The sequence below is a fragment of the Centropristis striata genome, chromosome 17, assembly GCF_030273125.1.
Source record: "Centropristis striata isolate RG_2023a ecotype Rhode Island chromosome 17, C.striata_1.0, whole genome shotgun sequence".
NCBI classification, from domain to species: domain Eukaryota; kingdom Metazoa; phylum Chordata; class Actinopteri; order Perciformes; family Serranidae; genus Centropristis; species Centropristis striata.
This window is the reverse complement of record NC_081533.1, coordinates 8,869,169-8,884,063: the sequence shown is the minus strand read 5'-3', so window position 1 is coordinate 8,884,063 and position 14,895 is coordinate 8,869,169. Positions and strand designations below refer to the sequence as shown.

Below are 14,895 nucleotides of genomic sequence, written 5' to 3'. Positions count from 1 at the left end.
CCCAGCATTTCACAAATAAATCCAACAAAGAAAGGAACAATAACTATTCCAGTCCCTTGTCAAACAGTAGAAGAATTACCTCATGCACAGTCAACTGAGCCAAATCTCAAAGACCCAAGAATTCCTGATGTGTCCTCCACATCTTTGAGCCTCCCCAGCACAGCACTTGCATATGGTGAGACATTCATAGTGTGAAAGACGTGGTGGCATTAATATTTCTTTGTCTTTATTATGTTTGTGTATTAAACTTAATTTGCTTTCATGGCAGAGGAGAAATTCGAAAGCAAGGAAAAGCAAAACATTGTGCTTTGTGTAGATAATGGGTAAGTGGAAGAGCCCAGTGCTCTTGCATTGTTTGCTGTGAAAGGGGTCACTTTAGTGCTTGCCTAACATGGATTGTTTGAACCAATACATATAAGCTTTAGTAACTTGACAAAACATGCATGCAAAAAATGCATGGGACATTTCAGCTTCTCTGTGAAGGTTGTATTTAATTTTTAAAATTTTTATTTTATTTAATTCTGTTACTGCCTGAGTTCTGTGGATTATGCCCTTTGTATCTGGGTCCTCAGCAATTCGCACACAGAGAAGATTCTAACAGAGGAAGCCCAAAAAGGAAAAGAAACATTGGACACAACAGAGCCAGCAGGAGTCTTGGGTTGGGAAGTACTGGAGGCAGAGGGAACAGTTACAGAAAAACAGGCAAAATCCTCTTTGTCAGCAAAAGCGGAAGAGGCATCAGGATTAGTAAATGCTATTGTGGGTGTTTTCCACAAAGGGTAAGTGTAAGATTGGTCTGAAACTAATAGTGTGACGCATGCAATATAGTGTGCATCGATTATCGTTAACCCTAGATGGTGATGTTTCATTCCACTTCATCATACATCAAGCTCATCCTGTTTTCAAATGCAGATTTTGACATTTCAAAGTATGGGGTAAAGTAAAAAATTGGACTGCATTTGCATGAGAATTTATTTTACTTTCTCAAATTCTGTAATTGCCCATATGTTTATTGAAACTACTGTTTTTGCATGGTTCCAGGTTTCACTCACTCACTCCAGTATCCATGTCTCACAGTTATGAAACAGTAGCATCCATTTTGGGGCCATCTAGCACTACTTTAGCTGAAGTGGAGCATCAACCCAAGGCTGCCTCTTGTATGGATCTGAAAAACAAGACATTGACCCATTCAGATGATTTTTCAACACATTTTGCGGACAACACTTCTCCCATGCAGAAGGTAGAGGTCCAGATTGAAGACATTCACACCAAACATAACATTGAATGTCCAACAAGTGCTGAGCCTTACATGTTGGACTTGGTAGATGATCGTTCAGTGTCTCCATCACCAGCTACCGACAGTGATGATGGGATTTTGGTTTGTGCAAGCATGAAGAAATGGCCACCACTGACAGAGGCAGATATCACTGAAATATCAAAGGAAGATGGTGAACAAGTAGAGGAACAAGAGGCCTCTCTTGATCAATGGCATACAAAGGAGACACTTACAGGGCAGGAATCTGTTCAAATATCTGTGTGCACTGAAAATTTGTTAGCAAGGCACCAGACTGAGACAGAACAGGATGAGGTTAGAACAGTGGCAACTTCTTCACAGCTGGATAAAGGGTGAGTGTTGGGGAAGAATGACCCCGTTAAGTGTTTGGTTGCACGGTGTGATCGTGTACATGTTCTGCATTTTTGGTGATAACATTGTCTCCTCTGCTGATGAGTGCTTACTACTCAGGAAATTGTAATGGCCAACTTTGTGTGTGGCCATAATGATTGGCATTGTGATTTGGAATGGTAATGTTGCCTTTTTTGTAGTGTGTTATATGGGTTTTTAAACTAAGGGCAATTTTGTCTTTAAGTCCTTTATGTGTTGCTGTGTTGTTTTATGACAGAGTGCATGTGCACAGCAGAATAGTGGAAATGCTGTTCTTATTTGTTTTACAATGTGATATGGTATTTGGTTGCTGTCTTTTGGGTTGAGCAGATTGATTGGCTGGAGATTGGGTGCATGGTACAACTATCTGACAAAGTAAAGAACAGAAAATTCTGAAGTTTGTCCTTTCTTTTCCTTAAGCCCTCCACAAAAAAGAATTGAAGACATTTCGGCCACTACCCTGAAACCTACAACAAATGAGTCACTTCTAGATGCCATTCTACATGGGGAGATACTTGACAAACCCTCATGTATTCAGGACATTACTGTAGTTGAACCACAAGCTGAAATTACTATTCCTCAGCGAGGCAGGAAGGCCAGAAGAAAAGTTTCAGAACCTCAACAGAAAGGGTTTGATCAAGAAAAAGACAAAATTCCAGTACGGCCACTCAGACGAAAGGATAGTTTAACACCAGACCGCAAACAAAAATCTGATGGTTTGCCGGTGAGGGCCCTCCCTGAAGTTGTTCCAGTCCAGTCTGTAAGGAAAGATGCTACTGGTGAGATACAACCTGACCCTGCTGCATCTTGCAGCATGAAGAAAGGACACAGTCACGTTCCTCTTGGTGTAACTCAGAATGGTCACGCTCAAGACAGCGCTCAAGTAACACATTGCACAAGTGACTTTAGAAGAATAGAAGTTGAACCTCTGGATGTTGTTGCCCCTCCTCGTGTGAAAAGAAGAGATGGCAGTTTACCACCAGAAATCCCACAAAAAACTGCCCCTTGTAAGCCTCTAAGAAGAAAAGACTCTAGTGCCACTAGAGAGTCATCTGTTGTAAAGGCAAATGACCAACAGAATTTGAACGCCCAAGTGGATTCTGCTTTGAATATAACAGATCCTATTCCCCCTCAACCTTGTGAAAGAAGCTCTGATGTGTCAGGTGCTCCTGAACCGTTACAGAGCATTGAGAAACTTGGTCAAACAGTCACCAAAGTGATCCCTTCACAACCTGGAGAAAGAAAAGACCAAACAACCGAACAACACTCAGAAGAAACATGTTTTCTTGTGAGTGCCTTGCTACAGGCAGACACAGAACTGGTCTGCTCAAAAGACACTGAGCAAACCTCTTGGACCCCAAAATGGCCCAAGAAAGAAATTGATGCCCCCATTGAAGCCTCTCCTCATGTAACTCCTCCCCCAGAAACAAAGACAATTGAGAGCATCACCTCAGCGCCACAGCCAGAACCAGAGATATTTAATGTTGAGAAAACTACTACCCTCTCAATCATCAAAAAGATCCGTCTACCACAACGCGGCAGAAAATTGCCCTCAAGAAAATCTGGTAAAATTGACAGTGGCAAGGAGTCCTCAAAACCAGACAACACTGTTGTGGAAGAAATAAAGCAGCCTAATATAGCTGGTGAAACAACTGTTAATATTATTGACATTACATCTTCAAATAAGTCAGAGGATGCATCAGAAACAAAGGCAATTGAGAGCATCACCTCAGAGCCAGAGCCAGAGATATTAAATGTTGAGAAAACTACTACCCTCTCAATCATCAAAAAGATCCGTCTACCACAACGTGGCAGGAAATTGCCCTCAAGAAAATCTGGTAAAATTGACAGTGGCAAGGAGTCCTCAAAACCAGACAACTCTGTTGTGGAAGAAATAAAGCAGCCTAATATAGCTGGTGAAGCATCTGTTAATACGATTGACATTACATCTTCAAATAAGTCAGAGGATGCACCAGAGACAGCAGAAGCTGAGAAGAACAAACAAACAACTATTTGTATTCCACGGCCTCGTGTGAGGAAACACCTTAGTGACTCCTTCCCAGAAGACGTTACAGCGATGAAGAGCACATCTAAGGCTTCCCATGAAGAAGAGGCACAGGGAACATGGCAAGTTAGTCCCTTGCCCATTTCTCCAACAACTAAAGAATTTTCAAAAGTGCAACATGGCAAAGACTTCCCCCCTGTTCCTTTGGGTAATCCACCTTTTGCATCTACTGATGAAGTTGTACCAGTAAAGTTGAGGAGAAGCAAAGTGACCACTGAGAGCAGTGTTCAAGTAGAGGATTGCCATATTTCAGGAGCTTCAAGCCTGCCTATACCAAAACCAAGAGTAAAGAAACGTCTTAGTGGTTCATTCCCAGATGATACTACCATTTCTGGCTCGCCACCTCCATGCCTGCCAGACACAGTTGGTCATGAATCAGTCCAACAGAATGAACGGTCAAGCTTGCCTGTTCCATTGCCACGGGCCAAGAAACGTCTCAGTGCCACTTTTTCAGATAGCACGCCACCTGTAGACGATTGTCTCCCCCTAGAAATGGAATCCTCTCAGAGAAGCACCGAGGATACATCTGCCACTGGCAAGGAAGCAAAGGAAGGCTCACCATCACTGGACTCAAGTGTGATCTCTGAAGGAGGTTTCATCACAATCCAAGGAGAAGATGATGGTACATCAGAACTGGAACGGGAAGTGCTAGAAGCAATGGGAGAAGAAGAATTTCCTCTGGAAGACTCTGGAGAAGATACAGAGAAGGCACTGGATGAAATAATTGAAGGCTGGACGTTAACAGAAAAACCTACCGTCACAGATGACTCAGAGAAGTCTGCAGATGCAGTGTCTCAGCAAGCTGACATTGAGAAGGTCCTGGGAGCAGAGGTTGATAGGTCCACTGTTGCATCATCCCAGGATGACTGGCTGCATGTAGAGGATGATAGAGACAGTGAACCAATGGAAATAAACTCAATGAAGGAAATGAGGGATGAAGAGCTGGACTTTGGCTTTGTGTCAGTAGATGTAGATGCTGGGTGTTTAGAGGAAGAAAGGTAAGATCAGCAAATTTAGGTGTGGGGGTGTACTCATAATTGACTAACTCTCTACAAAATAGAAATTCTAATGTAATTGTATTTTCTAATTATCTAACATGATCAATGTGTGTGTTCTCATTAGCTACACATTTTACAAAATCATCAATAACCAGTGTGTTGTTGTTTGTGACAAATATGTCATCAAAGGAATTGTGGAATTTGTTTCTCATTTTGCATTGTTTTTGTGTCTTCCAGGCAAGGGGAGAAACCAGTTGCTGGCCTTGGCCAAGGCAACGAACAAACACCAGCTCAGACAAGACCTGCAGATGGGGCTGCCTCTTTGGAAGTAAGTTAAAGCTACACTTATCTTAGAGCTATCACCAACTCTGCAGTCCCTTCAGCTTCAAGTAGATTGTTAGCCTCTTTATGCTAATTATTGTGGTTTAATGACCTGCAAATCTGGTTATCATCAACCTAATTTACAGCAGCAGAAAGCTCCTGTTTTCAGAAAAATGCTGATGAATCCACTGCATACTTTCCCAGCACCAAACAGCAGCCAGACACAGGTAGTAGATGGTAAAGAAAGTGCAAAGTGCAGTGAATATTGGACTTGCATTGATTAGGACAGAACCCTAACTCCAAATCAATGCTAATATTGCTCTGTGTCTGCTGGATATGCCAAATGTTGTTTTTTCTGATTCCAAAATGGCAAAAAGAGCCATTTAGTAATGGTCTATATTTGGTTATAAGCTCTGACACACATAATAGTTTAGGTACTGTATGTCCTTCTGTGTCTTAATCGTAATTAATAAAACAATCATTTTCCAATATTGTCATTGTCTTTGTTCTAGAGCTTTTCGCCCAGTCCCACGTTAGTGACATCCAGTCAGTCTCTACTTGACTGGTGTCAGCAAGTCACACAGAGTCATAAGGGGATAAAGATCACCAACTTCAGCACCTCCTGGAGGAATGGCCTTGCTTTTTGTGCTATCTTACATCACTTCCACCCAGAAAAGATGTAAGCAACAGTTGAAAATAGTTGTCCTACCGATAAAAAATAAATATTGTGCATACACTGGTATTTTGCATACACTGTTTATCATGTGTTTTTTTGTGTCTTTTTTCCCTCTTTATGTAGTAATTATGAAATGCTGAACCCATATGACATCAAGCATAACAACAGAAAGGTGATTCGCTTATAAAAAATATGCTATAACTGTCACTTTTTCATGTATTGGTTGATAATCACCAATCTTATCTTTTTCTATACAAATTGCAGGCCTTTGATGCCTTTGACGAACTCGGCATTTCCAGGCTGATGGAGCCTTCAGACATGGTCATGCCAGCAGTACCTGACCGCCTCATTGTCATGACCTATCTCAACCAGATCCGCACCCATTTCACGGGTCAGGAGCTCAGTGTGCTTCATATAGATAGGGATAGCAGTGAGTCCAGCTATGCAGTAGCAGCGGACCGGGAGATAGAAGAGGACCCAGAGGCAACTGTTCGCTACTGCGCCCAGAGGCTCCAGGAGGAGGGTATAAGTCTAGAGACGAATGGGACTGCAGCTACAGCAGAGCCAGAGAGTAAAAGCCAGGATGTTGTTCCACCTCCCAGAACCAAACGATTGCAGGCTGCCGGGTCAAGTGGGGCTCAGTTACCTGTGGCGCCACCAAGGACTCATTTCCTGTCAAAAACTGGTTTCTCTCACGTCAAAGACGCTGATCTGGTGAAGAAGCGTAGGTCGCAGCGGAGGAGTGGGTCATTAGAAGAAGGAGACATATCTGTGGTAGGTTACCCTATTACCTTATTCATGAATTAAAGTCTGATTTATTATTTTTTATATATTTTTTTATATATATATATATATATATATATGAGTAATCTTTTGTCTGCAGGTCGTGGCAGGGCAAGAGGAGAGTGTAATTACCAGGAGGAAGTCAGACACTGGTAAGTACCTCTCAAACAGATATCATATATCTATGTTATCATATACATTTTTATGTTCACCTTTTCATCACTTTTTGTTGGACATGGTGATTTGAATGTTTTTTTTAATTTTTGAAATAAAATTTGTTAAGCATTGCTTCAATCATACAACTGGTATAGTTCATGTGTGTTTGTCTCACAGAGAGAACCGAGGCTGTGGTTGAGGAGGGAAGACCTGAAGGCCAGGTCAGTACCCATTTGTTTCATTGTAGGGTTAAATAACTAGACGCTAGCTGTCTGTAGAAAAAAGTGTTTTTTTAATTGTTGGTTTTAAATCAAGATACAGCAATATATATTGATTATTTGGACAATGATAAAATATTTATTATGTTTAATATATAGTATATCGCAAAGTCTGCCACAGTTATGATTAAAAATGCAGGGGTCTGCAATCGATATGAGATATCATGTGCCAAACAAAACAGCTACAGCTACATTTTTATGTCAAATTACATTTCAAAATAAAGATAATGATATGATCATCAAATCAAAATATCGATTTTTTAAATATGCATGAATCTATCCAGGACCCCAGCCAGTATGTGCTGAGTCAGATGGAGGCCCTGGAAGCTGAACAAAATCATATTGATAACAGAGCAGGTGTGGTGGAGAGGAAACTCAGACAACTCCTGGAAACAGGTAAGATCATCTGAACAATGTACTTTGTGGCTACAGATGGGTGCACAATAAATGAAAAACACATGAAATTCTGTGTTGCAAACGTATGATTTAAAGGAAATAAAATATAATTATACTAATTATCACATTTAGGGAAGAAAATTTGCCAGTTGAAGGAATAATGTGTCATCTGAAGGCACTTGGGGTATGAGGATAAGATGCATGTTGTGTGATCTTCCCTCATGACAGTACTAAAAAGCCTATTGCACATGTGTAAACAACTTTGGTATAGCATCCCTGAAATTCCATTAGCCCAATCTAGCAAAAAAAAGAGAACAACTACAACCCCAATTCAAAAATAGTGGGACAGTGTGAAAATGTAAATTAACAGTATACAATGAATTCAGAATCATTGTCTATATTTTAAAAATCCAGTTTGAACATTTTGTATCTGTACAGGATTTGCAAAAAATTAGACACATTTTTTATTATGTTTTTTTCACTGCATCCCTATTATTATTTTGGATCCGGAGTTGTAACTGAGTATAATAGTATAGTAATGTAATTTTCTTCTGCAGGCAGTGACAAGGTGGAGGAGGAGAGGCTGATTCAGGAATGGTTTATGCTGGTCAACAAAAAGAATGCTTTAATCAGGAGGCAGGACCATCTGCAGCTACTGTAAGACATTCACAACACACACTGCTGGAAACAAGTACAGTATAAACTGTCGGGAGGGAGATGACCAGTTGACCTGGACTGATTCAGTATTCTGCAGTTCAATGACAAATACAAAGTCATCTCATCAATGTTGGCTTGAATGAAACCTCAATTGCTCACAATTAAAAAAAAAAATGTAAACACATGTTAACATGCATCTCTTGCAATTGACAGGCTGGAGGAACAAGACTTGGAAAGAAAATTTGAGCTGTTAAACAAAGAGCTGAGGGACATGATGACAATTGAAGGTATGATTTGATTGTTGCTACACAGTCCATGATAGGGCGACACCAAACACAGCTTTGTTCCTAAAAAAAACAAAACCATTTCTGCTGACGAGGAAGTGTTGGCGAGAAAGACAGTGTACAGCAGGTTATGCGAGTCACGCTTGGTGTTGTTCACATAAACCTTATCCTTAGCTGCCTGTGGATCCTCTCTGCTGGCTGTTGTTCTCTGTGCGCTTTGCACAATTTCAGTTTTTGTGTAAAATTTGCTCTTAATTATAAATTTAGTCGTAAACTGCTGTACAGTCCATAGTGTAGCTGCATCTACCTCTCTGTCCTCTCTGAGAGCAGACTGGAAGTTTCAGTGACTCACTACTGCCTCTCAAGACAGAATTATTACAAGACAGAACGGGCAGGGGCTAGCTGGTTAGCATGCTAATTTTAATACAATACGTCGTCATCTTTGACATAACATAAACACTGTCAGTTCTTCACATTCTCTTGATAATATTAATCAATTTCCTAAAATGTTTTTAGCTAAAAAGCTGGCTAAAACGTACAAATTACACCTTGAACTCGTCAAATAGTCAGTAGGCAAGTGAGTGTTACATTAGCTTCATAACTTGCAGCTATTTAATTAAAATAAATTGAGATTACATGAATAAACAGAACATGAAAAAATGTATCTGTGAGTCAAGAGGAAACAGTGTAAACGGATGAGTTCATATATTAAAGTTTTATTCATTTGCAGTGGTGGGTGTTTCACAGTAAAGATGGCTACTTGATGATGTTATTAAAGTCCACCTGTTGTTGAGAGACCCGTCGCAGCAGAAAAGACATTCTGTGCAATAATACATTTTTTCCCTAAAGATAGACACATAATTACAATAATGGCTGTGATGTCAGTTAAAAATAACATCCCATGGGGCCTATTTGGGTACAAAGTTATCTGGCCTCCCTCCAAACAGCCCTGACTCAAAGTCTTTTGGAAAATTCCCCTGTGAGGGCTCCAGTGAGGCTAAAGTCAAAGACAAAAGTAAAAAGCTAACATTATGCTATAGTAAATTACTCTGTTGTTGTTTTGACAAGCTAGCGAAACAGTAGCCTTATGAATTCTTTATTAACCTAATGTAAAAGCACTGAAACACTCAACTAGAGGCTGTGAGGCAGACTAGTGAGACAGTTCCCGTCCGTGTCAGACGTGATGCCGTTTAATGTACCAGACAACCAATGTAGTCTCATTTAGCCAGTTGTTAGCCGCCACCTTTTTAAGAACACGTAAAAACTCCAAAATTCACAAATGGGGGTATTTACTAACGTGTTCTATGTCATACAACAAAACGTGAACATCCCTTCAGCTTGTTAACCACAGACCTTATTTCAATTCAAAATCCTCACTGAGTTTGAGAGGTTAGACCCCCGGGCGCTAAAATGCTAACTTACTTCCTGGTTTAAGAACTCATTCCTGTGGCGCACTATTGTAAGAACACAGCTCTAAGTTCTGATATTGTCTGTCAAGCTGGCGTCTTTCTTTGCTTTAGTCAGGCTGAACCACAGTCTCGCCCTCACACTGTCCTTTGTCTCTGTGTCACGATCTGTTGTCTTTGTGTTACAGAGTGGCAGAAGACTCAGGCCCACAAACACAGAGAGCAGCTGCTGCTACAGGAGCTGGTTTCACTGGTCAACCAGAGAGATGAACTGGTCCAAAATATGGACGCCAAAGAGAGAGGGTGAGACACACCTACTATGCTGTACATCTCACATCAGTGGTTCTCAATCTTTTTTCAGTGTTGTACCCCCTGTCAAATATGTTTTCAGCCAAGTACCCCCGAACCAGGCCAAAGCATTTTTGGTTGAAAAGAAAAAGACTTTAAAACAGAGCGCTGTGTCATCAGTGTCTGATTTATTAAACTTTGGAACTGATAAACACATACAAACTATTTCAAACATTTTAAATGTTAATAATCCATGACTAAATTTCTTGCAAATATTTCTCATCTAAAATGTAGTGATTCAACCTATTGTAGTAAAAACAGTGAGCATATAACCATTTAAAACTATAACTGCTACGCTTCAACCACGACTCCATCTTTGAGTTTTCAAGTGATTGACAGGTGGCATATGACAGGTTGGGTCCAACCATCCTGGTATGGGGGAGACTCTGGGTTTTTAGGAGAATTAAATTGAATAGCCTACTGAATATAAAATTCATTTTATGAACGTATAATTATATTTTCCTAAAATATTTATTAAATAATTATTTTTAATAGGGTTTTTTGCATGGATGCTACTTTTTAAATGTATATTTTAAAATCTCACGTACCCCCTGGAGTGCCTTCATGTAACCCCAGGGGTACGCAAACCCCCATTTGAGAACCACTGTCTTACATATAGAGCATGGGTCTCAAACTCGCGGTCTGCAGGCCAATTGCGGCCCTCGTGATGATATTTTGTGGCCCCTACCTGGAAGTTTAATGTGAGTTTTATATGAATGGCACTTTACTGTGTTGTGTGTGGGAGGTCCCTTTAATTACTGTTTTTGGTAATTTTGTGTCTTTTTTTATAATTTTGTCTTTTTTTGGTCATTTTGTTTCTTTTTTGAGTAATTCAGGTTTTTTTTCTGTCATTGTGTGTCTTTTTGGTTATTTTGTGTAAATTTTTAGTAATTTTGTGTCTTTTTTTTGGTCATTTTGTGTCTTTTTTTTAAGTCATTGTGTCTTTTTTTTAGTATTTTTGTGTCTTTTTTGGTCATTTTGATACTGCCTCCAGCGGCCCCCAGATAATTTGAGTTTGAGACCCCTGATATAGAGCATAAGAATACATTGTAGTCTATATCTAATCTGTCAGACATGTATGAGATGGACCCCTGAAAAACACTCTTGTCTTCAGAGCTCTGGAGGAGGACGAGCGTCTGGAGCGAGGCCTGGAGCAGCGGAGGAGGAAGTACGCCAAACAGCAGAAAGAGAAGTGTGTGATGCAGTGATTCTGTCACCCTCTAGCCACAAAACGCTGAGTCACCTGTGTGAAAGAAAAAGGGTCAAGACGAAACCATGAATGGGATGATGGTGGTTGGTCCCTTTACACCTGCTGCCAGACTGATTGTGTTCTGCAGCAAGAGGACATTTAGATCCAGCTGACCTGGGGAGTGTTCTTCTGAACCAATATGAGGTGGATGTATTTCTGATTGAGACTCAGAGAGGCTCTGAGAGATGAAAGCTATGTTTAGGCTCACAATTCAACTTTTGTTTGGGTTTGCTTTTCCAATTGACCGTCCTAAAATGTGGCTCTAGGCTCTATTTTATGACCAAAGATCAAGGTAACTGGACAGGGCAGTAGTGGAACTAGTGTTACTCCATTTACCAGGTACCCACTGAGCTGAAGGGGCATCAGAGCCTCACAGAGCTGCTTGTACGTTTGGACTGTTTGCTTTGCAGTTTCCGTGCTGTGTTTTTAGTGACTGTTGTTACAAACTGTGAATGTAAAGTGTGTCTGAGACTGGAAGTGTTTGGTACAGATATAAACTGCCAAAAACAGGAGAGGAGGTTTGAGCATTGTTTGTATGTTAAGGCTGACGGCAATACTGACATACTGGGATTGGGCCTAGTGGTAATCAAAGTCTAGTGTCAGGGCATTCAGGACCTCCACCAAGACCATGTCCCACTTACAATGTTAACCAAAGTGAAAAATAACGTGTCCCGTGATTCTGATCCACTCCCAAACAATGGCTTTCCATGGCTCATGCTACAACCCTGATCTCCAAAAAAAGTTGGGAAATTAACTTTAACAAGAGCGCATCACTTGCTACTCATTTTTGAAATATATTCAATTGAAAGACAATATTTAATGTTCATGTTTCTTACCCAATCCTGTTACTATTTAACCTCTTTACCTGTGGCATTTCCATACAGCTGTTTGTTTCTCCTGCCCAACTTCTTTGAAATGTGCTGCTAGATTCTTATTCAGAAGAAGCATGTATTTACAAAAATCTAATAAGTTGATAAAGTAAAACATTACATTTATTGTTTTTGTGCAGTTTTAAATTAAATATATGTCTAAAAGGATTAGTATGTTTTTTTTATTTTCATGTCGCAACTTTTTAATTGGGCTTAATCCAACAGGTAAGATAAACCCTTCAACCAAGTTCACAGAGCAACAAACAAACCAAACTGAACGTAACATTCTTGGTTATTGGTTATTATTATTAGCAGTTTCTTGATGACTATTTTAGGGGAGGGGTGAGAAAACCTCAGAAACATTAATCATCCTAATGGAACACAGTTTGCCATTGCCGTCTAAAACCATCCATATAAAATTTTTGGATAGAGCGCCCCTATCAGCAGGATCAGTGCTTTCCTCTCTTAGTGCTAACTCTTCCATAACCAGTGATTTTTGTGTGTTTTCTGATCTTGGAATGTTTTGGCTTGAAACACACTTGGTTAGGGGTAACGGAAATATTGTAGTTCGGGTTAACAAAGGACTTCAGACTATGGAATTATTGAGTTGACCAAACAACAAATATTGGTGTTGCCCTGGGGAAAACTTATCTAATTAAAGCATGCAGTTAGTCACTACAGTTGCCTTACTGAAGGATGTGTTACATTATAAAGGAGAGTAAAAAACAGGTTTTGGTGCAGATTTGAACCCCGTGGTGATTCCATTGGAACTGATCTTTGGTCATGTGTTTGGAAATGTTGGAAATGAGAAATATAATGTAATGTGATTTTGGTATATGAGATGTTGGAATGTTTACATCACATTGTATGATGGGAGAAAAGTGCAAATGGAAGCAGCCATGGAACAGATCAGGGGCCGGTTGCACAAAGCACCCTAAATTAAGATTTTCCTTTAAATCCGAGCTGAGCTTTCCTTAAAATAAAATTAGTCTTCTCCTGAAAGTTTCCATGAGTTTTCCTCCTTATCTTGGTCTAATACTTAAGGAATTGCTTAAGTCATGTTAAAGTGTTAAACAGAGGACCTCTGACTGCCACCACAACATGGCTGTGTTTATGTTATGATTATATTCCTTTTTATTTTTGCTTATGGCATATTACGTTAACATAACCTTTTTTAACAAGAAGGAGCATTAGTTCATAAAGCCTGTTTCATGTTACGTTAGCTAGCAGAGATCACGTTAGCATTAGCTACAGTCTATTCTATATCTCAGCTTCATTAGGCCTTACTGTTAAAATAAACAATAAAAAAATTGTCGCGTAACAATATCCTCTTTATTATGCTTATGTAGCCTACAGCCTTGTGTTTGCTGTTATTTTTGGATCAACTTTTAGTATTTTTTTAGTATGTTCTTTCTTTCACGGAATTCTTCTAGAAGTATGATTTTTTTCCCCTCCTCTGACCAATCTGGGCTTTTTATTCTTCTTTTCTGCTTTCTTAGCAGTTTATCAGGGCGATTGTGAGAAAGGATAAGAGTAGGCTAACCGACAAGCAAACTAATGGTCTCCTTGGAAACGATAGCATGTTGCTACTGAAAATCTGCAACAGAGCTGGAATGACTTTAACTCTTAGCTTGACAAAGGAAACCTGGTAACCCTCCTGTACTACTGGGCTCCTTTTTGACCCCAAATAATTTTCAACATACCATTAATAAAGGATAACTTTCATAGAATTGCTTGAAATTTTCAGCATATGTGCCCCTCTACATCCTTTATAGATACTATTTCAACTTTCTTAATACATTTTTACGTGTTTTATACATTTTTATTGCACCCATCCTCCTCAGGGGTCAAAAAGGACCCCATGACATCAGACTGGTTTAGGACATGTTGAAAAAAAGTATAAACTAACTTTTTTTTCACCTTTTAAGGCAACTCATGACCAGCACATTGATATTTCATTTTCATATTTTTTTCATTATTATTGGTGAATTTTAGTCAAATTTACAAAATTAGGCCTAATTTCAAGAGAAAAAAAGTAATAAAACCAGATTTTTTTTTTCAATAGTTATAGTGAAATAATTTCTTGATGGGAATGCACGGAGTAGTTATGTCAACTTTTAGTGAAACTTATGTTTTGACAGCATTGTTCATTTTTAGATGACAGCAAAAAAGCATAAATTTCACTAAAAGTTGACATAACCTACTCCGTTCATTCCCATCAAGAAATTATTATTTCACTATAACTATTGAAAAAAAAATTCAGGTTTTATCACTTGTTTTTCTCTTGAAATGAGGCCTAATTTTGAGTACACAAGGGTTGAAAGACTGTGTGCAACCAGCCCCAGACCTCTAAATAACTTATTGGATTAAAGTTTTACTATTTATTCAAGACACATCATCAGGAGAAGCAGCCACAAAGATGTGTCGGCCATGTTGGTGTGTGTTTAAACCAAAGCTTTTTAATGTAGCATTGGACTTCCATATGTGTGGAGACTTTTGATAGAGTAGAGTAGCATCTTTGTAAACTGCATGACACATTCATGACAGTGTCACAGATGAGGAAAATGTTTAAACACATTCAGTTATTTTCCTGTTGAAGAAACTGAAAATACTTTTAAAATATGCAAATGTGTTTTTTCTGAAATGAAAGGTGAGGATGTGAATCTTTGTTCATAATAAAGCCAAATCTTTGTCAGCACAATAGAAGCATTTGCTTAACGTGAATTAGTGCTTTCATCTCGTCCCA

General features: G+C 39.3%; 1 protein-coding gene across 1 annotated transcript in view; it reads left to right on the top strand.

Moving 5' to 3' along the window:
• Positions 1-14,169, top strand: part of LOC131990157 (EH domain-binding protein 1-like protein 1) — a 61,759-nt gene extending 47,590 nt beyond the window's left edge. Inside the window, exons 10-22 of the mRNA XM_059355557.1 lie at positions 2,477-2,546; positions 2,970-4,726; positions 4,916-5,054; positions 5,560-5,726; positions 5,847-5,895; positions 5,988-6,497; positions 6,607-6,658; positions 6,840-6,883; positions 7,225-7,336; positions 7,894-7,993; positions 8,207-8,280; positions 9,872-9,986; positions 11,146-14,169. Coding sequence (XP_059211540.1) covers positions 2,477-2,546; positions 2,970-4,726; positions 4,916-5,054; positions 5,560-5,726; positions 5,847-5,895; positions 5,988-6,497; positions 6,607-6,658; positions 6,840-6,883; positions 7,225-7,336; positions 7,894-7,993; positions 8,207-8,280; positions 9,872-9,986; positions 11,146-11,239 — 3,283 coding nt within the window. The 3' untranslated portion in view covers positions 11,240-14,169. The remainder of the gene's footprint in view (positions 1-2,476; positions 2,547-2,969; positions 4,727-4,915; positions 5,055-5,559; positions 5,727-5,846; positions 5,896-5,987; positions 6,498-6,606; positions 6,659-6,839; positions 6,884-7,224; positions 7,337-7,893; positions 7,994-8,206; positions 8,281-9,871; positions 9,987-11,145) is intronic.
• The last annotated feature ends 726 nt before the right edge of the window (positions 14,170-14,895 follow it).